The sequence below is a fragment of the Acinonyx jubatus genome, chromosome E1 (assembly GCF_027475565.1).
Source record: "Acinonyx jubatus isolate Ajub_Pintada_27869175 chromosome E1, VMU_Ajub_asm_v1.0, whole genome shotgun sequence".
NCBI classification, from domain to species: Eukaryota; Metazoa; Chordata; class Mammalia; order Carnivora; family Felidae; genus Acinonyx; species Acinonyx jubatus.
Window position 1 is genome coordinate 12129139 of NC_069397.1, and position 24081 is coordinate 12153219.

Here is a 24081-nt window from a genome sequence, read left to right on the forward strand (position 1 = left end):
AGGAAAATAAGCCAAAAGACACCGGATGGTCATAACCACACAAAAGAACACAGTCAAGGGCATGGCAGGCCTGGCTAACGGGCCTTCCTGTGTGCTGTGACCTAGCAAGGCTGAAGGAGAATTCTGATGACCGTGCTTCTAACGAGAAGAGCCGGACGTTTCCTTTGACATGTGAAATGGAATCATGTCAGAGAACGGGATCACAATCACCGTATTGTGTTTTCATCACACGAACGTTGTTTTAACACCCGTGCATGGTCAAGCAGTTGATTTTCAGGACAGACTAATGCTGGTTACAGAAGTTTCCTGATTATCCTCAAATGCTTGGGAGAATAATTTAATAATCTTACACAGTGGCTCTTTTCTGTGTGTACGTTGTACTTCGTGCTGGGAAACCAAACCCTACCCGAGCCACGAAGCACTGTTTATTAGGCTTCCCAGGCAAGCACTGAAAGGATCGTGTGTGTGTCTTTCAGGAGAAAACAAATTAAGTACACAAAAAAGCCAGAACCCAAAGCCACCGACAGCTGATCGGAACAAGCCACCTTATTTCAGGTTTGGCTTGCCTCTAAGTTGTAATGTGAGACAACACAGGGCATTTGTGAGAGCAGCTCAGTGACCGGAGAGAGGCTGGGAAGGAGCCGTAGGAGGCCGTTCAACAAGACCTGGAAAAAGTGGACTCTGCTCTTTAACAGAGTCCATGGAAGAGAAAAAGAGCCAGTCAGGAATCCCTTACCACCAGCTGTACCAGCCTGGAGGCCACAGGTTACCCCGGCACACTCCAGCTACACTGGGGCGTGCTACCTGAACGGGCCGCATCAGCCCTGCGTGGGAACGCGTCAGGAGCAGAAACTCCTGACCTCACTCTGCACCCAGCAAAGAGGAAGGAACGCCAGCAAGCCCTCCAGGGGCTTGCTGTTATTCGGCGGTGTGTTATTCGGTCCTAATCTCCTGTCCGCTGTCCCCTCCCCCAAACTCTCAAACCCCACACGCATCTGAGACCCCTGGGGAGGCTGTGACCCTCTGGGGCTGGGCCGTGAGACAGAAGCCAAGATCCAGGGCGCTCCTAAGAGAGATCTGAAAAAGCCCTTGGCTGGACCCAAAAATGAACGTGACTCAGGGTCAGGGAAACTGCCAAGTGTGAAGGTCTGGTTTGTGTTCTCAGCCGTCTGGCTGTGTCAGAGCAATGACCAGTCCTTCTGGAGACCCGTGACGGGAGGGAGCCGGTTTTGATGGCGTCTGAAGCATTTTTACAGGCCTGCGGCCACGCTCTTCCACCCCAGCAAGGTTAGAAGACAGCACCCAGAACGTTTCCTCCGCCCTTAGAAACAAACTGTGAAGAACCTCTTTGAGGTATTAACGGCTGTTTCTTACGGGAGATGAAAACCCCACCAGGTCACCGGGAGCTGTAGCAGGCCCCCACCTTTGCAGTGCCGGTGCAGGACGTCCAGCGCCGCGATGAGGAATTCGTGGGCGTCCTGCTGCTCGTACCCGGCCAGGTGCCGGGCGTGAGTCCACACCAGGTGCAGCAGCTTGTACGGGATGTGGGGGGACCGGTGCCCAGAGTAAAACTGCTCAGACACACACACACACAGAGAAGAAAATGGGGAAAAAAAAAAAAAAACCTGTCAGGAATAAATATCATCCTCTGAACACAGAGCACACACGATAAAAAAAATAATTAACAACTGCCTAGAACTTCTTACGGCTACTCTGACAAAAAATGGTTCCAGTTTACTCCCCCACTCTGTTTATTTTGCAAACTGCATTTTTCTCTGGACTCACTGGACTTTTTGAATCCGTCCTCGCCCTTCCGTTTTCTACAGATAAGCCAAAATGATGAATTAGGAGAGCCCGGTATGCAAACCAGGGGGGCAGCTGCTGAGTGGGAGTGAAATGCTGCAGCAAAGGTACCGACAGAAACAGACGAGGCTCCTCTGCCGGACCCCGAAGTACATCCGGGTCCTGTCGACAACCAATGGGGCGGCCGAGCAACTTCAGCCCAGGCACGCTTTTTGGCCACTAGGCGCACAGGATCCAGCTCAAGGATACCTGAGCCCAGGCCTGAGCCCTGTCACGCTCTAAGCGATGGTCAGGGAGACAAGGACAGGCACGACCTGGGAGCAGCCTAGGATCCAAACAGGACAGAACCCGACGACAGAGACGTTCTGGTGAAGCACACTCAGGTCTGGCAAGGGAACAGAAGGTCCACTCTCCTCGAGAACAAAAGAGGGAAGCGGTGTGCGCGCCTACGTGCGCTGCTGTGAATCGGGACGGCAGACCCGTCCCCCAGAGGAGGGAAGCGTGAGATGCCACAGTATTTACAGGCAAATGTCTTCCACCGGCTATGCCCCTTTCCAAGGGCTCTTTCGCATCCTCCCAGCCAGCAGTGTGCCTCGAAGTGATGCCTCCGGTCCCCACCTAACAGTTCCCTTTGGAAAAGGGCGATGTTCCATAGCAAGTGCATATGTTAAATACTCGCTGTGTGAGGTTTCAGAAATCTGCTTCCCTTTATTCCGTCAGCCTTATTTTTTTTTTTAAAGGGAGAACACAAGTGGTGACAGAAATGTTACGCTGCCAGAGTCCACGGCGCTCACCTCCTGAAAAAGTGAGGACATCTCACACACCAGACACGAGCTGGGGCTCTGCATTTCACACCGGTGCCTGTCGGAGAGGAAGAAGTCCCGCAGGAGCGGCGTGTGGGTGAGAGCCTGGACGATGCAGTTCATGAAGCACGTGTTTCCAAGGTTGATCAGCCCCCGCAGACCTGGGCAGGAGGCAGACGGGACAGCAGGGCTGACGGGCACTGAACTACACGTCCCACTGAACCCCGATGGCACTGCTGTGCCTCCCTTTACATGTACATGCTCGCTGCCTTTCATGCATTCATTCAAGAGGCAAAAAGAAATGCAGTATTTTCCAATTTTATGCCACCTTTATGGGAACTGTCCTGAGGAATGCTCACTATCACCCTAACCCTCACTTCAGCCGTTATATTTTGATAGAACTGCTCACAAATATTCCAGAACGATGGGAAAGGTCAGAAAGGAGCCTAACAAACAAAACCTATTAAAAAGTTTCCAAAATGTATTCTTGAAGTCTTAGAAAGCCCAGAGAACCATCTCACACACATCCTTTTCTCTCTCCCTGAAGATTATGTACAGCCTCCACTTGGTCAGAATAAACTTGAATCTTTTCCCAGGAGAGACCATCAGGGCCACGGGGCAGGGACCATTTCCGCCCATCACCACTAGGCACGTTAGGCCTACTGCAGCCCCCCACAGAGGACAGATGCTCCAGAAGTAGTTGGGGGTGGAGGGCAATTGATGGAATGAGTTATACACAGGTTTACAGAGAGCTGTACTATGAGGCCCACCTGTTCACATCTATTGTTAAACCCAGAGAAGCAAGCCTCACTGGCAGCGAGGACAGACGACCGGCCGCTCCAAACACTGTCGCCCACCTACCTATGGTGCAGTTAGAGGTGATCTTTCGCCTTTTCGGGTTGTGTTTCAGCAGTTCAAGCTCCCGTTTGGTTGGTTCCCAAGTTGAAAACTTCTCCCCAACGCCTAAGCGGATGGAAGACAGTTCCAGGCGCCATGAGCTCAAGTTTCATCAAGTGTGTTTATAAATAAAAGTGATGGTGACAGAATACTTAATCGGGTTGTATTTCAAAGCGGGGCATCCCATAACACGAGGTCTTTCTAGAACCATATTATATTGCAATGGGCTAAAAAAGAACACTTAAAAGGAGTTTCTTTTAGAAAATGTGTGAATAAGCAGTTTCCCGTGAGAAAGAAAGCAATACCTCCAGTTAATGCCACAGTCACACTAATGCCAAGATGGATGTTTTTTCAAGGCCCTTAATCCTTGAATAGAGAGCCTGTAGCATCAGCTCTGGGGCGGGGGGTGGGGGGAGGCAGTGCTGCACTTGGCACTTAGATGAAGGCTCTCCCGTGAACGAGTGAGTCGACAGGGAGAAAATGCACTCGCCGTTTGAAAATACATGTCGAACAGCCAAAGACAACGGCGTAGATGCCACTGTCACACTTCATGCAGATACCGATTCACTCAAAGGTACTTGTTCCTTGCAACCTAAAATTTCTGCAAAATTTAATAAACTTTAAAAGATATAATATCTCATTGACGGATGGAATTGTAGAAGGACTTTATGTAGAAGAGGTCGATTTTATTCTGGGACATGCATTTCTTAGCTCCTGTGCGTTAAATGTCCTTGCCAAAGAAATGATATATTCGGACTTAGTGGCAATGTTACTAAATTTCTGAGAGGGAAAAGAGTAGGAAGTTGGTAAAGAGACTGTTCTTCAGAAACAATCCTGATCACTGAGAGCACCTGTTTCTATTGTTCCGCTCTCAAAAAATGGGGTTGTTTTAAAAGCAGAGCAATTGGGGGCGTCTGGTTGTCTCCGTCAGTCAAGCGTCTGACTCTTGACTTCAGATCAGGTCATGATCTCCGGGTTTGTGAGACCGAGCCCCACATCGGGCTCTGCGCTGACAGTAGGGAGCCTGCTTAGGATGCTGTCTCTCTCTCTCTCTCTCTCTCTCTCTCTGCCCCTACCCCACTCACACTCATGCTCGCTCTCTCTCAAAAAAAAAAAAAAAAAAAAAAAGGCGGAGCAATTAAGGCCAAAAACTGTAAAACAGATATGTTCTCCTTGTGAGCCGTGATGGGAACCGTCACTAGTTGAGAAATGCTCACCAGCCACATGGGGTAAACTACACCTACTACCATTGAAACCTGTGAGCATCTGCCTAAAGAAAGGAAAACAAATCAAGGAACCAAAAAATACATCAATGAACAATAAAGAAAACCGCTGCATAATGTTTGTGTCCATCCCCGACAGCACCCCTTGAAGAGAGCCCGTGTGAGGCCAGGGAAGCGACAGCAACGGAGAACCCCACGCTGGTACCACAGCCACTGTGAGAGCAGAAAACATATACTGGTCTCTGCCCCGGGTTGCCGGCACAGAGCTCCCCAAACTCTTGTAACCTCCTAAGTGATAAGAGCGTGAGCATTAGGAGCAGCTTCTGTTCTAATGAGGTGACTCTCGGTGGGTTCCTGGAGGCGGGCTGGTTGCCAGAAAGACCGAGCCTCGATGAGAAGCTTGGAAGGTTCAGCTCCCTCCCCACGCACCTGTCTGGCCAGTCACCTGACCTGCCTCTCGCCTACAGGAGGGAGTGAGCAAATCAGAACCCAACCTGCAAAAACCTAGCTGCGATCCTAGCTCTCTAACACTCACTTTCTCCCTAGATGTTGGTCTTTCTCTTGGGAAGTTCTGCCCTTCAGACACACGAGGGGATGCAGGACTAAGAGACAAATCAGGCACACAAATCTAGGCCAAACCAAACCTTGCATTTTCCAAGCCTTCCGCTGTTCCTCTTTGGCAATGATTTCCATGTCTTTGTCGTATATGTAGTCCTGACACAAAAAGCAGTAGATCCCGCCATACATGAGATCTATGGCTGCAAAGAGAATGGAGGGAAGAGATCAGATTTAATTACAAATGTACAGGTAATGCTTAAGGTCACAAATGAAACCCCTAAGTGTTTTAGACATTTCACTGTTTATACCATTTCCCTACTCTCGAATCATAGAACCCACCTGTTGCAAAATGATTGGTCCCTCCCATTCAGACCTCTATCCCAAGCAGGTGGGGTGTATACTAAGCAGGTGTATTTTCCCCGGAAGCTCCTGTGAAGGGCTGAGGAACCCAAGAGAGGGGTCAACGTCCACATCTCACAAAGAACCTAACTCTCAAGTATCAGGACCTTCGGTCTTTTCTCTGAAAGGGTGGGGTTTTTTTAAACACGGGGGAATTTTATTTACTTATTTATCTTGTAATGTTTGTTTATATTTGAGAGAGTGAGAGAGACAGAGTGCCTGTGGGGAGGGGCAGAGAGAGAAGGAGACAGAATGAGAAGCAGGCTCCAGGCTCTGAGCTGTCAGCACAGAGCCCAACATGGGGCCTGAACTCACAAACCGTGAGATCATGACCTGAGCTGAAGCCAGGCGCTCAACCAACTGAGCCATCCAGGCACCCCGAAAGAGTGGGATTTAAAACAAGGGAAAACTTTCATGGAGTACGATCAGCTCCTAAGGATTCTCGGCCACCTGACACATAAAACCGTTTTACTATATCTAGAATTCCTACAGGATTACAAAAAGGAACACAACAGCTACCGGCCTACTCTCACTTCAAGGACAGCTGTAAAATACGCTCTAACCAGAGAATCTGGACTTCCTGACCCACAGAGCTGACTGCTGCTCTCACGCATTTTCTCAACCACCTCATCTATAGAACCCGGCCCTCAGTTACCACATTAGAAAGTAAGATAAAGTCCTTTAAGCACCTGGAAGAAAGGTACTATCTCCACTCAACAGTTAAAAAGAATTTTTTTGGCTGAGATTCACCAAGATGTTTGAGAGGCAATGCAGCATGGAGGCAAGAGCTTTACAGATTTACAGAAACTAGTATTAATCCCAGCTCTGCCATGTACCTTTATGGACCTCTGATGAATTACTCCACTTCTCTGAGCCTCAGTTTCCCCTTTGGTATAATGGTGATAGTAACAGCACTAACACCTCATAGGTTTGTGTGGTAATTTTATAACGTCACAGTACACCTAGTATACAGTAGTGTCTTCATAAATCACAGCTCTGATCACATTCTATGCCTTACGTTACTATGACACAGATCGGTAATACTGTGGTGGATCTCTGAAGTCCTCTGTAGCAGGTGTACGAAGGCTCAGTTTAAGAATCACAGTCTACCCCTCGCCCCTCCCCGCAAACTGACAAAATTCCTACAAATTCTTTGAAAGTCCCCATCAAAGCTCTGCGGACAGCTCGGTTCCTCCTCGGCACTTCGTATTCCTTGAATGGGAAAAGTTCCTGGTGTGGAGATACCAAAGCCAGAGACAGACTACAATGAGGTGGTACAGAAATTTTCAGGAAAGCAGAGACATTCGATACAAAATATGCCAGGGGTGCCTGGGTGGCTCAGTCAGTTGAGATTCCGCCTCTTGATTTCAGCTCAGGTCATGATCTCATACTTCGTGAGATCGACCCCATGTCAGGCTGTGCACAGATAGCATAGAGTCTGCTTGGGATTCTCTCCCCCCCTCTCTCCCCCACGTGCTCTCTCAGTCTCAAAATAAATAAACAAACATAAACAAACAAATAAAGTGCCAAGCATGCAACCAACAGCCCAACTACCAGCCTGGGGAAGGCATTTAAACATTTCAACGTGTGTTCAACTCGTCCTAGACAAGCTCTTCTTCAAGGCACCTTTCCACACCCTTTCCACACCCTTCACTCACTGTGTAAAATGAATGAGGTCAGCTGGGGTGCCAAGACCACTCAGTGGGGGAAGAACAACCTTTTCAACAAATGGTGGTAGGATGACCAGAAATCCAAAAACAAAAGAATGAAGCTCAACCCTTACATCATATACAAAAATGAACTCCGAAAGCATCAGCAACCTCAATAAAATGCTACAAGTATAAAACTAGTAGAAGAAAACACAGAGGCTAAGTCTTCACGACCTCAGATTTGGCAATGGACTCTTAGGTTTGACAACAAATACACAAGCAACTAAAGAAAAAAATAGGTTAAGTTGGACTTCATCAAAACTAGACTTTCTACACCAACGGATGTTATTAAGAAAGTGAAAAGACAACCCACAGAATAGGAGAAAATGTCTGCAAATCACGTCTCTGCTAAGGGTTCACTATCCAGAAGATATATACATATATCTCCAAGGTGTGTGTGTGTGTGTGTGTGTGTGTGTGTGTATTTCTAAAAAATACACACACACACACACATACACACACACATCTCAGAAAGTACAACAAAGAGACAAACAGCTCAACCCAATTAAAAACATGAACAAGTGACTTGAATAGACAGTTCTCCAAAGAAGATATACGAAGGACCAAGAAGCACATGAAAAAATATTTACCATCACTGGTCATTAGGAAAATGCAAATCAAAGCCACAATTAGACACCACTTCACACCCATCATGGTGGCCAGAGTTATTAAAAAAAGAAAGAAAAGAAGTGTCGGTGAGCATGTGCAGAAACAGCAACACTCGGGCACTGCCGGCAGGAACGTAAAATGGTGCAGCCACTGTGGGCAAGTTTGGTGGCTCCACAAAAAAGTCAACACGGAAATATCATCTGACACCGCTAATTCGCTCTAGCGAATCCGCTCTAGGTATACATCTTAAAAAAAGGTAAACGTATGTCCACACAGAAACTTACACATGGATGTTTATAACGGCCTTATCATAAGGGCCCAAAGGGGGAAACAACCCAAATATCCATTAATGGATACAAAGATAAGCAAACTATGGAAGGTCCACACAATGGGAGTGTTACTCAAACATACAACGCACGGACTACTGACACATGCTACGGCGTGGATCAGCCCTGGAAGCATGCTAAGAGAGAGAAGCTGGACACAAAGGGTCATATACCGTATAGTTCCTGTTATGAAATATTCAGAATGGGCAAATCCAGAGAGACAAAAAGCAGATTAGCGAGTGCCAGGCGTTGGAGGGAGGAAAGAATTAGTTCCTGGAGGTGGGGTATTCTTCTGAGATGACGACGAGGTTGGAGAGTAGAGGGGTGGTGGTTGCACAACTGGTGAGTGACGAAAAGCCGCTGGATTGTATGCTTTCAAATGCTTCGTTGTACATCACGTGAGTTTCACCTCAACATAAAATTTAAAAGCCCAAAGCAACACCTCCCATCAGGGTAGCTCCCCTGGAAAATTATTTCATAGTCAAGACGAGGGTATACTGGCTTCCTTGGGAATTCCCAAAGCCATCAGCTCACAGAAGCACCGTGCATGCACCACGCAAGGTCCTTTTCTGTTTGGTCGCAGGGTAACCTCGAGAATGGAGGAAAAACACTGGCGATTCATAGGCGAACTGATATCCTACACCCACCAACACACGCTCTAACTCTTGAAAGACACACGCACACACGGAACAAAGCTGAAGGCATTACTTTTACACCTCTGTGGCTCATACAGACAAAATCTAAGTACCCTTGGACTCAGCACAAAACCAGACCTGCATGAAACTAGAAGGTACGAACACAAAGCAGCTCCAAGTCTGTCACCTTACTCTGTTGTACCCGCCCCACAGCTGGCTGGAATATTCCGACACCCAGTTTGGGACACCAACCCGTACAGGTGGAAGCATACCAGCAAAGCTGAGTGACTACCCCGAAAGAGGGGAAGTTCTCTTCCCTGAAGTGTGTGTTTATCACACTGCATTAAGGCAACTTGACAGGGCAGGACCTCAGACTGCTGCCAGACCCTCCTCGTCCCATGCCACACTCGCCCGTCCCTCCACTAGACCTTCGACAATGGCCTTACTCTACCAATACTCTGTTTTTAAGTGCATCGTCCACAATATTCAGACAAGACTCAGTTTAGGCCTCCGTGCTACTCCAACTAAAACCTGGATGCCTGATGAGAACTTCAGGTCTCAACGTCGTACTACCACATATCCCCTGGGAGGCAGAAGAAGTGGACCACCAGGAAGTCGAGGCCCCTCACTCCTCATACCACTGCTCAATCACTTTGCCCTTGAACATCCTGCGAAATACTCTGTATGAAAGGACAACCAGAGTTATCGCCAGCCTAGAAGTTGCTCTGGAGATAACGGGCGGGAGCAGCAGTTGGACGCACAGGGCGGAAGACGAGCAGGTGACCTCCGAAGTGGGGGAAACGGAGACCAAACCGCCAGGCAGGACCGGGGCTGCCCCTCCCCGTTCTTCTCCTCCAGCACTTTGCCGCTTCGGCCTCGCTCTCCTGTGCCCGCCACCCTCCTGTCCACCTGGACACAGAAACTAATTCTAGCTTTTGGTTAAACACATACACGTGCAATCTCCAGTACGTTCACGGACTCAAACGCATCTTTCTCCGATTTCAAGGTTTTGTTTCTGAAAGCAAGCCTTCTAAAACTTACTCATTCCAGCAGAAGTAGAGAACGAGTGTATCAATCAGGTTAAAAATGGACGCATTTCTGAAGTGATTTTTGTAGACGATTCTGCGTAACAATGTAATTCTTCAGATAGCTTTTTCAAGTGCAAATATACTTTCAATTCTCCGTAACCCTCTAACCACATGGAATCACAGCCCGGGCATAACAGCAGAGCCGCCTAAATGGGGCTGGTCGGAGAACAGGTACGGCAGCATTACTCCTCATTTGTACCGGTAAAAGCAAAGATCTACAGTAAGTGAGTACTACAGAGTTTGGTCACATCCACACGGTCCTGACCCGTGTCTTTTGCCTCTGGTTACTCAATGTAAGAAGAGATCACGAACTACCTTGTTCCTCTGTGGACAGAGCTCATGACAGCACTATTAGGTCCATTAGTTCTCCTTCCAAAAAGGCCAACGAGCTCAATGTCACAACCTGAACCCCTAGCTCCAAGCACCCTTTTCACTCAGGCTCAGTCTAAGTTGTCAGTTACAAGTAAGTCCAGCAGAGAGGACTGAGTCCTTACATTCCATTTCTACTACCTAAAAAGGCCTAAAAATACCTTTAACTGGCAATGCCGAGCCGCCGTGAAGTAATAGCTCTTTGGCCTGGACCTCGTGAAAGTGACTTTCTTAAGGCCAGCCGAAGAGCCTCCCCATCACTCAAGAGAAAACATCACACATACTAAAGGAGAGAGACACTTAATGAACATGGTCAGAAAAGAAAGCCAAGAGCAAAACTCCGCTTTGTGTAATTTCCAGAATGTGCGACAGCTTGAACCTGCAACTACACGAAACAACTGATCTTGATGCCACGGTGCCGTCAGCCTTTTCGTGACTCTGTATTATCGAGAACCATGAAAATCCACCATAGGAAGCAATAAAAATCACTCAACTCCACACTGGCGTTAATAACTAACATTGCAGGGCTCCTGTTTGGCTCAGCGGTTAAGAGTCTGACTCCTGATCTCAGCTCAGGTCATCATCTCACGGCTGGCGGGTTCGAGCCCCACATCGGGCTCTGTGCTGATGGCACAGATATCAACATCCACTCGAGAGCCCCAAGGCCAGCTGGGTGCATAAGCCTGTTGAGTTCATCTGTTCATCAACTCGCCCCTGGAGTTGCACGAGGACTTCAGACAGGGCCCCGGATGAGCTGGGAGCCACGACTCAGGGAACAGCAGGCCGGGTAGTGGCCGTCCCCACACCAGGGACACTCATCAGAAGGCGCCTTACCCAGGTTGTGCCGCTTGGACTTCGCATGCTCGTGAATATGTTTCTTTGTGAAACAGCCAAAGAAGACGCAGTGCAGGCAGGAGTGGAGCCTGTTCAGGTGGACACCACAGACGTGACACACACACGACTTTGCCTGAAATCGAGAGAAGAGAATTAGGAGCCAGCGCATGGCACGACGGGCCTTCTTACCAAGAAAGCGGGTGAGCAAAGTGACCCGTGTGGGGAAAGGCGATCACAGCATACCCTGTACGACCTGAGAGACCCTCCGTTAATCCTTTCAACTGCCCCAAAATGTACATTAGCTCATTTAGCTCAAAACTAGGTCCGTGTAAAAAACCTCAGCCCAGGGGCGCCTGCGTGGCTCATTCAGTTCAGCATCCGACTTCACTTTGGGTCATGATCTCGAGAGGGGCAGGTTCGAGCCCCACGTCGGGCTCTGTGCTGACAGCTCAGAGCCTGGAGCCTGCTTTGGATTCTGTGTCTCCCTCCTCTCTGCCTTTTCCCTGCTTGTACTCTATCTCTATCTCTCAAAAACAAACAAACGTTTAAAAAAAAAAAAAAAAAAAAAAAGCTCACTTACCACGTAAAGCTTGAGGAGCCATCAAAGTCTTCATGTTCTCCTCCTGAGTCCCGACAGGGCACCCCAACCCTCTCAGCTCCTGTCCCCACCCCAGCCCGGCAGCTCCAAGCCTAGTCACCCTTACCATGGATGTCACTGCGCGTTTGATATTCCAGGTCACAAGACCACAGCAAAGTTAGACGCAATCAACCAACCAACACACAGGGACATTGAGTCAAAGCGATACAGAAGAAGAAGAAGAAAAAGAAACAGTTTGTTGCCAAGAACTAGACCACAGAAACCTAAAACTCTAATCTCAGCAATTGCGAGTCGTTAGGATTCTCATACACCCAACCACCCAAGAACGCCACTGCTTTCTCGCACAATATGACAACCACACCATAGTCACTATAAACTCCCTGCAGATTATCAAATTCAATTTCCAACCTCCGAGACGGCAGCACGGAATACAAGTCTCTTCTGTTCTGACAGGTGGGCGGGAAGTAGGGAGATGGAGGAAAGCAGAAAATGAACAGGGTCCGGGGAAGGGAAGGTTACAACAGAAAGGGCTGCCCGCACAAGCAATCCGTACTACCCGCCACGTGCACTCTAGACCCTGGTGCCAGGGGTTTCAGAGGACTTAACCTCATTCAGTCCTCACAACCCTCCCACCCCTCAACCCACCCCGGGCGGGGGAAAGGCTTTAGGCTCTTCCGACACCCAAAGAAAGTTATTGTACGGGGCGCCTGGGTGGCGCAGTCGGTTAAGCGTCCGATTTCAGCCAGGTCACGATCTTGCGGTCCGGGAGTTCAAGCCCCGCGTCAGGCTCTGGGCTGATGGCTCAGAGCCTGGAGCCTGTTTCCCATTCTGTGTCTCCCTCTCTCTCTGGCCCTCCCCCATTCATGCTCTGTCTCTCTCTGTCCCAAAAATAAATAAACGTTGAAAAAAAAATTTTTTTTAAAAAAGAAAGCTATTGTATATGCTTGTGACCATGGGGTGGGGGACACAGGGAGAACGTGGACTGGGACGCACCTACCCCAGCAGCCCCCTCACCCTGGAGGCAGCCTACTCCTAAGCTTCACTCTGCACACACAAGAAGGCGCCAAGTGCCAAGCCCAGGGGTGACAGGCTGTGCCTTCACCTAGAACAGAGGGTGTGGAGGGAGGAGAGGGTCTGGGGACTAGGCTCAAACCACATTTACTATAAAACACGAACCACAGTTTTTACTTAGATGGAAGCTGCCTTATGGGCAGGGAGGGTGCACGGATGAACTCCTTGAAGACAACAGAGCATAGTGCCTGAAGCCCAAGGTCGGAAGACAAATTAGGTGAGCCAGAACCACGCGGTGGCTGAATCGCAGACGTTTCTGCACGTCAGGTTCTCTGAATGCCCACCCAGCCGGGAGCTGGGGAGAGATCCAGATCCTGCCCAGGAACATGGGATGGAGCAAGGCCCGAGGGGCATCCCGAGAACCACAGACCCACACCACTCTCAGGGTGCCAAGGCTGATCCATCACCTTTCAGCTGCTGGTGGTTTTATCTCTGGGCCCAAATTTAAACCTGATCGTTAAGGGGCGCCTGGATGGCTCAACTGGCTAAGCATCCGACTTTGGCTCAGGTCAAGATCTCGAAGTTCGCGAATTCGAGCCCCGCATCAGGCTCTGTGCTAACAGCTGAGTCTGCAGCCTTCTGATTCTGTGTCTCCCTCTCTCTCTCCCCTTCCGCATTCACACTCAGTATCTCTCAAAAATAAACATTAAAAAATAAATAAATAAACCTGATCATTAAAACTGTATTTCTTCTTGGGGAAACAATTACTCTCAATGGTCAGTACTTATGTTTGTTAATACGAAGAAGCTACCTCTGAGAACCCCGTAAGGTTCGCCCCCAATGCAGGACTTCCCAGTAACACCACCACAGACACGTGGGGCCTGGTAACTCTTTGCGTGTGTGCGGGAGGGTGTGGGGTGTTTCCTGGGCACCACGGGATGGCCAGCAGCATCTCTGGCCTCTGCCCACGAGATCACAGGTGGCACCCTCCTGCCGGTTGAGAGCCACCAGTCCTAAAGCAAGGCCACAGGATGCTGCGGTCTGTGTGGAAGACTTTTCTGAAGTGCCGTAGTAATACAGTTAGTAGTCGTATCATCTATTTATTCGTCCAGTGACAAATCGAAGAGATTAATTCACTGTGACTGCTTTCAGGAATACAGAGGACGTTTTTAAATTACATATACAATTATATTTGATGTAAACAAATGATATAGGTATCAAGGAAAATTCCCCATTAGTTATAAATACTATAAAACAACAGATTCCTGGAGATTCTTAGTTACCACCACAAGCTAGAATCTGTTTGCCATTCACTACAATTACAGATAGAAAGAATAGGAAAGATTAAGAGGTATCCTTTATTTTTACCACTCAGGATATTTTAAAGGCATTATCATGATTTTAAAAAATTCCTCTAAGAACTTGAAACAGTAAATCTAATTCTATAGAACAAGAAAATTCAACAGTAGCATTGCCCTGAAAACATAAGCTTATCTGAATAATTACATAACTATCACACTTAATAATTTTCCCTTAAAACACACAAAAAGGTTGTTTTGGGTTTTTTAACGTTTATTATTGAGACAGAGCATGAGGATGGGAGGGGCAGACAGAGGAGGAGACACAGAATCCTAAGCAGGCTCCAGGCTCCCAGCTGTCAGCACACAGCCCGATGGCAGGGCTCGAACTCACATACCGCAAGATCATGAGCTGAGCCAAAGTCAGACACTCAACCAACTGAGCCACCCAGGCGCCCCTACACACAGTTTTTAAAACAGATAAAAATTAAACTCTGAATTTTAAATGTAAAAATATGCCACCTGTTCTTTTGCAGAATTTCATGAAAGAAAAATCTGCCTAAAGAAAAAGATCTTAGCTGCACAAAAAGAAACTAGCAATTACAAAGAAGCAGATCAGCTCCAACTAAAAACACAGAAGGGGCGCCTGGGTGGCTCAGTCGGTTAAGCTTCTGACTTCAGCTCAGGTCTCTTCAGCTCAAGCTCTCGTGGCTTGTGGGTTCAAGTCCCGTTTGGGTTTAGTGCTGACAGCTCAGAACCTGGAGCCTGCTTCAGATTCTCAATCTCTCTCTATCTCTCTCTGTGCCCCTCCCTGCTTGTGGTCTCTCTCTCTCAAAAACAAAACAAAACAAAAAAAACCCACAAGTAAATAAACATTTAAGCACACAGAAATTTATCATGTCCTGATATTATCAGGTCAGGGAAAGAAAGCCTAAAATATAAATAAATACACACACATATTCAATATTCAGCTAAATCTTTTTCATTTAAATAAAGTTCAAGCTCAATACTTTTTTTTTTTAAGTTTTATTTATTTTGAGAGAGAAAGTGTGTGCATGAATGGGGGAGGGGCAGAGGGAGGGAGGGAGGGAGGGAGGGAGGGAGGGAGCGGGAGAGAGAGAGGGACAGAGAGAGAGAGAGAATCCCAAGCAGGCTCTGTGCTGTCAGCACCAACTAAGCCACCCAGGTTCCCTGCCCCCCCCCCACCCCCTGCCACTCAATACTCCTTTTAAGGCAGCAAATCAGATTTTATTACATGGTGCGCCCCTGACATGTTCACCACTGATGTATGTCACAAATCTATTATCCATAAACACGAATGACTTTGCCACACACCCTGGCCATGAACAATTCTTGAACTGGCGTTTGAACATAAATGGACACCTTTTATAAGCCACTAACACCAAGGGGGTCAAGTGAGAAAGAATGGGAGCCAGCTTGAGGAATTCCCACTAGGCAATTCTGGTACAATTTGAACATAAAAATGAATACGAATGGATTACAGTGCACCTGGATAGCTCGGTCAAACAACGGACTCTTGATCTAGGCTCAGTTCATGATCTCAGTTTGTGAGATCGAGCCCTACACAGGGGTCTGTGTGAACAGGGAGGAGCCTGCTTGAGATTCTCTCCCTCCCTCTCTCTCAAAATAAATACTTGAAGAAAAAAAATGGATTATACACTGAATAAGAAAGAATCCCCAAGTCCATTCTGATATTACTACATACACACACACACACACACACACACACACACACACACACACACACACAGTCTTAACAGACTTGTTCACAGAACTCCCAACTAATCAATGTAGTAGGAAGGACAAAGATACAAATGCAGAATCTTCACTTTATAATCATCACAGTAATAATGGGTTCAGGCAAGAATCAGCCATGGATGCTAAAACCACAGGGTAGAAAAATACTGGGTCACTCACAATAGTTAGAAAGAAGAAGAAAGAGCCCAAATGTCCATTAAAGGATGAATACATACACAAAATATTACATATACACAACGGAGTATTATTTGGCCATAAAAAAGAATGAAGTTCTGATACCTGCTACAACATGGATGAACCTTGAAAACATAATGTGAAGTGAGAGAAGCCAGACACAAAAGGACACATATTGTGTGATTCCATTAATATAGAATGCTCAAAAGAGGTAAATCCAAAAAGACAGAATAGACATTAGAGGCGGCCAGGGGCTGGGGAGAGAGAGAGAATGGGGAGCAGATGAAAGTGATTTGAAAGTTGGTAGAGATAGGATGATGACTGTACAACATTATGAATACACTGAATTGTTCATTTTATTTTTTATTTTCAAATTTTCAATTTTATTTTACTTATTTACTTATTTTTTATTTTAAAGAGAGAGAGAGAGAGAGAGCGCGCACGCGCGCGCACAAGCAGGGGCGAGAGAATCCCAAGCAGGTGCCATGCTCAGCGTGGAGCCCAATGCAGGGCTTAATCCCGTGACCTGAGCTGAAATCAGGAATCAGACACTCAACTGAATGAGTCACCCAGGCGCCCCATGAATAGTTCATTCTAAAGTGGTTATTTTTTTAAGTTATGTGAATTTCAACTCAATTTAAAAAAGATACACTGTATACACTGTATGTTAGCCAACTTGACAAATTATATTATTTTTTTATTAAAAAAAATTTTTTTTAATGTTTATCTTTATTTTTGAGACAGAGAGACACAGAGCATGAGCAGGGGAGAGGCAGAGAGAGAGGGAGACACTGAATCAGGAGCAGGCTCCAGGCTCTGAGCTGTCAGCACAGAGCCCGATGCCGGGCTCGAACTCGTCAACTGTGAGATCATGATCTGAGCCGAAGTTGGACGCTCAACCGACTGAGCCACCCAGGCGCCCTGACAAATTATATTTTAAAAAATACGCTAAATGACTTACATATCCGTGTGTGCATGCCCGAGTACACATGTGGATGTGTGAACATATGTCTGTATATAAGTGTACTGGGGCACTAGATATTTAATTTCAAAGTATCACCCCAGAGATGATGGGGTTCTGTTAATTGAAAAGGCAAAAGAGAACTCTGGCCAACAAACACCACCTCATTCAAACCCTAACATTCCCCAAAACAAACAACTGCTGAATCTAGATAGATGTGTATGATACTCATTTTAGTATTCTTGCTGTTTCTGTAGGTTTCATATTTTTTAAAATAAATCAAGGGAAAACAACTATTAAATAATACATACCTTATGACTCAATTAATTCCATTCCTAAGTTTAGGTATAAGAGAAATGGGAACTTACACATGACAGAAATACATATATCAAGGACACCAAAAGCCACATAGAAGAGTATCATAATGGTAATATCCCAAATGTGAAAATAATAAAATATTCATCTGTAGCAAGAAGAATAAGCTGTGGTAGAGCCACTGAGTGGGTACCAGAGCAACGAAAAGGAATTCACGGTACATCCAGCAAGGGATGACCTCACAACAGAGCACGGAGGCGGCTGGCCACAGAAAATTACATACTGCCGGCTACCGTCATACAAAGTCCTAAAGCCAGCAGAGGTAATTTCATGGTCACGTGTAGGTGGATAGCAGATTCTCCTGAGGGAGGAGGGTTGGGACCAGGAAGGGGATCAAAGGGGACACCTGGAGCGTTGGGTGTCACCTCTCCTCTGTGTGGCCAGGACATGAACATGTTCACTTCACAGAAATTCACCAAGGAGTATGCTTCTTCAAGAGGAGAAATAAAAAGGGGCCCTGGGTGGCTCAGTCGGTTGAGCGTCCAACTTCGGCTCAGGTCATCATCTTATGGCTTATGAGTTCGAGCCCCGCATCGGGCTCTGTGCTGATGGTTCAGAGCCTGGAGCCTGCTTTGGATTCTGTGTGTGTGTGTCTCTCTCTCAAGAATAAAAAACATTAATATAATAAAATAATTAAAGTTAATAGGAATAAAAACCCATAATACAAAATAATAAACACAGAGATATATGGTTAAGCTGAGAAACACAAACCAAATATTATGAAATTTACAAGGAGAACCACATCAGGTGAGTGAACACTGGGGAAGTCAGAAAGGTCTGTATACAAGAGCAGAAAGCTCAATTCTATGGAATTCTATAGAACAAGTGTTTCTTACAAGGGGTGTGAACTCAATTCATATGGAGTCAAGAGAATTAACTCAAAATGGGAACTAAGAACACTAAGAACAAGAACTAAGAACAAGAAGGAAAAGCATTTCCACATAGACCTAATTGCTTCCTCTGGGTGACCATTGTTCATGTGTGTAAAACCCAGGACACTCAACTGCAGGGCACCTACCAGTGAAGGCCTTTTACTGAGTTGATGGATTCAACAATTAAGAGACCAGTTCTCAGTCTGGGTGGCTCAGTCAGTTGAGCATCCAACTTTGGCTCAGGTCATGATCTCACAGTTTATGAGTTCAAGCCCCACGTCTGGCTCTGCTCTGACAGTGCAGAGCCAGGCTGGGATGCTCTATCAAAATAGATAAATAAAGTAAAAATGTGGACACGTATCTACCTCATACAGCTATTACGAGGGTTAAAAGATTCGATGCTTTTCATGGACTGAGAACACTGCCCATAGGATTTGTAAGGCTGACAGTGGCTCCCTAAAAGGTGTGTCCCTGTCTTAATCTCCAGAACCTGTGAATGTTACCTTATTTCAAAAAAGTATTTTGCATATGTAATTAAGGGTCTTGAGATGAGATTATACCTGATTATCTGGGATGGCCCTAAATGCCATCCTGAGTGTCCTTGAAGGAGACGCAGAAAGACCCCATACACAGGAAAGAAGGCAAGCGGAAAGAGGAGGTCAGAAACTGGAGGGGATGGGGCCAGGTCGGCCGCAGGCCAGGAGTGGTTCCCCTGTCCCCAGAGCCCCCTGGAGGGGCGTGGTCCTGCCAACACCAGATTCTGGGATCCTGGCCTCCAGAACTTGTTCTAAACCAGTTTGTGGTCACTTGCTAAAGCAGCTGCAGGAAATAATACAGGGTCGACGTTAGCTATTATTATTCTCACTCCCGCAAAGGCTAGACACCCCTGCACCACACACCGGCCATCTGAGTGGGCCAGGGAGAGGCACAGGGACATCTGCTTTCTGGAACAGTTGGCTGCCGCGGACGGCAGGTTTCCCCGATCAGCTGATCTTACAGCTTCCTGCCAGGGAGGCACTGCACACAGTCCTGGATCTGCAGAGGCAGAGGGATTCCGGAGGCTGGTGGGGGATCCAGGAAACTCAACCTGGAATCTACTGCTCTTGGAGTCCTCGAAAAAATTTTTGTATTAAATCCCTTTCTCCTAGGAGTTACTTCAAGTAGATTCAGGAGCCCACAAGTAATCCTGAAACGCAACGGGGATTTTTATGGATAGGAGAAGCAGATAGGATCAATGATTTAACAGTTCTGTTTGCAGCTATAGGGATGGGGCTAGAGAGGACTGTGCTAGGCAAAATAAGCTGGAGAAAAACAAATATAGGATTTCACTCAAGTGTGGAATTTAAGGAACAAAACAAACGAACAAAGGAAAAAAAAAAGAGAAAACAAACCAAGAAAGACTCCAAACTATAGATAACTAATGGTCCCCAGAGGGAAGGTGGCTGGGGGTGTGTTAAATGGGTGCTGGGGGTGGGGTGGGGCAAGGTGGCTCAGTAGGTCAAGCATCCAATTTCTGGCTCAGGTCATGATCTCACTGTTTGTGAGTTGGGCCCAAGTCAGGCTCTGTGCTGACAGCTGGGAGCCTGGAGCCTGCTTCGGTTTCTATGTCTCCCTCTTTCTCTGCCCCTTCCCTGCTCACACTTTGTCTCTCCCTCTCTCAAAAATAAACATTAAAAATGTTTAATTAAATAAATAGGTGCCAGGGGTTACGGAGGGCACTTAGGATGAGCACCAGGCGATGTACAGGTGTTGAATCACTGTATTTTACACCTGAAACGAATATTACAGTGTATGTTAATTAACTGGAATTTAAATAAAAACTCAAAGGGGCGCCTGGATGGCTCGGTCGGTTGAGCATCAAACTTCAGCTCAGGTCTGATCTCACCATTCATGCTGACAGCTCAGAGCCTGGAGCCTGCTTTGGATTCTGAGTCTCCCTCTCTCTCTGACCCTCCCCCGCTCACTCTCTGTCTCTCACTCTCACTCAAAAATAAACATTAAAAAAAAATAAAAACTTAAAAAAAAAAAAACAGTTCTGAGTTTACATAGTACAAGAAATGCACTGACAGTCCATTCATCTGGCTCCAATAGTAACAGCATTTCTTTGGATACCTTAATCTCTATTATCTCCTTTCTCACACCCTCCTCACTACCCCAAGAAGGATCGGAGGGGGCAGAAGGCGCATGGCCCTTTAAGTCAAATACAGGTGGACTCAACCATAGGATGACTCAGGTGTGCAGTGAATTTTGAGTCCAGCTTAAAGAAAACTACAAACAGGAGACAGCACCTTAAGAACTAATGCACATTTCACATATTACCCGTGACCGGAACCACTACTAAATCTGACAATTGTAAAGAAGGTATGTTTAATTGTTACGCATTCTCTTCAATGACTTTTTCAAGGGCTCAATATACTGTTTTACCATCATAGACTCTGATCTAAGCAAAGGGACAGGAAGACGCAACATTTTCTACATGAACTGAGGCACTAAAAGGCAAAGACGTAACTGAAATTAAACAATCTCCTCAAATTTCCCAGTCTCAGAAAGCAAGACTTGGGCCTTTGAATCTCAACTAAAATAGATTTAGTCCAACTCCTTCAAGGTACAAATGTGGCAGTGACATCACTGTGATATAAGAAAATACATACTGTATTCCGGTCTTCCTTCAAAGTTCCAAGCACAGAGCTCCTAAACCCCTTGGAATGTTTAAGTGATGAGATTGAAAAGGGTGTCTTTTGTTATTGAAACAAGTCCCTTTCAACCAGTAAGTTATCTTAATGAGGGGATAAAGCTCAGGGAGAGCCTCAGGGTGGGGTCTGGATGTTAGGGAACCAACAGTGTGACCAGAGGGCTGGAACTTTCAGTCCTATCCCAACCTCCACCAACGGGCCAATGATTTGATCAATCATGTCTGTGTAATGATTTGATCAACGCCTGCTTAATCGATCATACCTTAACTGATCATTATGAATGAAGCCTTCATAAAAATGCTAACAGAAAGGGTTCAGAGGGCATGTGTGTTGATTGATGCACCCACGCACTGGGAGGGTGAAGCACCCTCCACTGAGACCCTCCGGGGATCCAGTACCCTCGTGTGCCCAGGACCCTCCCGGACTCATCCTAAGCACCTCTTCATCTGCACCCTTTGGACTATCTTTTAAAATAATCTAGTAAACGTGAGTAAATGTTTCCCTGAGTTTTGTTAACCATTTTAACAAATTACTGAACTCGAAGAAGGGGGTCCTAATCAGTTGCAAACAGGTGACAACGTGGGCTGGATATCAGGTCTGTGTTTTGCTGAGATTGGAGTATACTTGGGAATACTGGAAAACATTCCAGAATAAATTAAGGGGGAATATGAACTCCACACTCAAACTAATCTAATTTGAAGGTTCAGACTCGATGTTCACTATCAAGTGCCCTTGGATATAGATTAGGAGACTTACCTGCCAAGCCTACCTAAAAAAAAAATGTATCATGAGTAAAAAAAAAAAAAAAAAAAAAAAAAAGTGTATCACGAGTAACAAAACCAAAATGAATTTATATATGAAAAATGCTTTACAAAATATAAAATACTATGTAAATATAAAGTACTATCATCACAATGAGAAATCAGTGAACTTTTAAGGCACAATTAGGCAGTCAGAGGGTGCCAGGATGGAGTGTGGCTATGACAAAAGAATCTGATTACATTACAAATAAATGTATGCTATAACTCCAATGTAATTGGTGTGGGACAGGTTGCCTAAATAACTTGGAAATGAGTGGAGAGTGTAAAACTAAAGTCCAAAGGAGCCATACCTAACCCTAATGATGCTTCTCAAAGGTGGGGGGGGGGGGCAGATTAACAATTCTGAAACCACTATTAAAGGGGAAAAATTTCCCTCTACCCTTTAAGATTCTTCCAGCTGGTCTAAGATTTAAATCGACACGAGACATATTAACAGAAGAAAAAAAAATTTACTTATGTGCACACGGAGACCCAATACTGAAATTAAGACCCAAAGAAATGAAAAAAGACTGGTAGTTTTTATACTTTTTAGACAAAGAAACAATAAATCTGAGAGGAATTGACAGGACAAAAACTTATGTTCAGGAACTTCAATTAAGAAGGAATTCCACACAGAATCTGGGCTGGGGTAGTAAATTGGTAAAAAGTAACAAAGGTTGTTCAGCCTTTTTGGTTCTAAATTCCCCACCTCTGACCATAAAGATGTCTCTTTAGCTCCTGGTACAAAGAGGGTACCTTTTGACATGGAAGATTTATTTCCTGCTTTCTGGAGACAAAGGAGGATCAGAATGTTCTTGCATAGGTGGTTTTTAAGGAACTTTTAATTAAAAACAAACAATATGCCGAAGTGTCACATTTGGGGGTGGCCTACCCTTGCCCCCTATACATGTACACTGAAATGAAACAGATAAGTACACGGATGGTTGATAACTTTCTATGTTGGACAGAGAAGTTACAGATAAGTGAAAGGAGAAGACTAGAATGACCCATGTGGTACTGGATTAGAGTTGGGAGACATGACTACAAACTCAGGTATAGTTTAATAGGAGTGGAGGTGAATAACCATAGACTTGTGTGTACGTGAATTAGTGTACGCCAGCCAATTCAGAGCTGTTTCTTAGCTATGTCCCCCAAGGGCTGAGAAGCCACAACATTGGTACCAACAAGCACAGCCACTGCCCAAACCATATATTCTAATTCTATTCTCCAGTAAAAGGAACTAGGACTCCTTGGAGAAATGGCAGATTCTAAGACCGGGGCGGAAAATATACAATATAAGCCTAGAAAGTCTGACGGTACCAGAAAGGACGGATGTCCTCAAAAACAACCACCAACCGACCAAAAACTGGTGAGGGTATGTCAAAGTGACACAGAAGACAACCGGAAGAACTCTCACTGGCTAAAGCTGGAACAGCCTGAGCAACAAAAGAGAGCACTGGATTATAACCCATAGTATAAAACATCCCTGAGTCCATACTGATACACATGGTTAAATAAATACTAAAGGCATGAGAAAGTACAAATATTTCCTATATAAAATTTCCAAATAATTTCTATAGATATTCTGGCCTCAAGGAGGCATCCACTCCTCAAGTGGACATGTGCAGAGTGACTCTGTTCCAAAGAGGACAGTAGGGAAAGGAGGGAAGGAGCCACTTCACAGAAGAGCAGCCTGACAGCCCTGTGGTCAAGTTCACCACCAACAGTGTTAAGTCATGTTGACCGCATCACCTTTGACAGAACTTGGTCTTCCCCAAATCTGTAACCACAACTAAGAACCATGAGAAAAACATCAGACAAGCCCCAATCGAGGGGCATCCTAGAAGAAACCTGAGCAATATGCCCCCAAAACTGCAAAGGGCATCAAACACAAGGACCGTCTGAGAAGACGTCACAAGCCAGAGGAGCCTAAGGAGACATGACAACTAAATGTACTGTGGGATCCTGGGTGGGATTCTGAGAAAGAAAAAGGAGATCAGGGAAAAATTAATGAGACCTGAATAAAGTATGATTTCTAGTTAGTAACAATGTATCAAGCTTGGTCATTAGTCGTGACAAATTGTACCATGGCAACTAAGATGTTAACAATCAGGGACACGGGAGGGGGGGAATCTGAATAAAATAGGCGGATTATGTCACAGAGGATATGTATCAATGTTGGTATCCTGACTGTTAATATTTTATTATAGTTTGCAAGATATTACCTTTGGGGGCAACTAGGTAAAAGGTACAGGGACCTCTCTGTA

The 24081-nt window shown here is 45.9% G+C and overlaps 1 protein-coding gene across 1 annotated transcript in view; it reads right to left on the reverse strand.

Moving 5' to 3' along the window:
• The window catches only part of USP22 (ubiquitin specific peptidase 22), a 44701-nt gene that overhangs the window by 15394 nt on the left and 5226 nt on the right, over positions 1 to 24081 (reverse strand). The window contains exons 2-6 of the mRNA XM_027047539.2: positions 11254 to 11386; positions 5371 to 5484; positions 3468 to 3569; positions 2598 to 2767; positions 1424 to 1571 (exon numbers count right to left, since the gene is read on the reverse strand). Coding sequence (XP_026903340.1) covers positions 1424 to 1571; positions 2598 to 2767; positions 3468 to 3569; positions 5371 to 5484; positions 11254 to 11386 — 667 coding nt within the window. The remainder of the gene's footprint in view (positions 1 to 1423; positions 1572 to 2597; positions 2768 to 3467; positions 3570 to 5370; positions 5485 to 11253; positions 11387 to 24081) is intronic.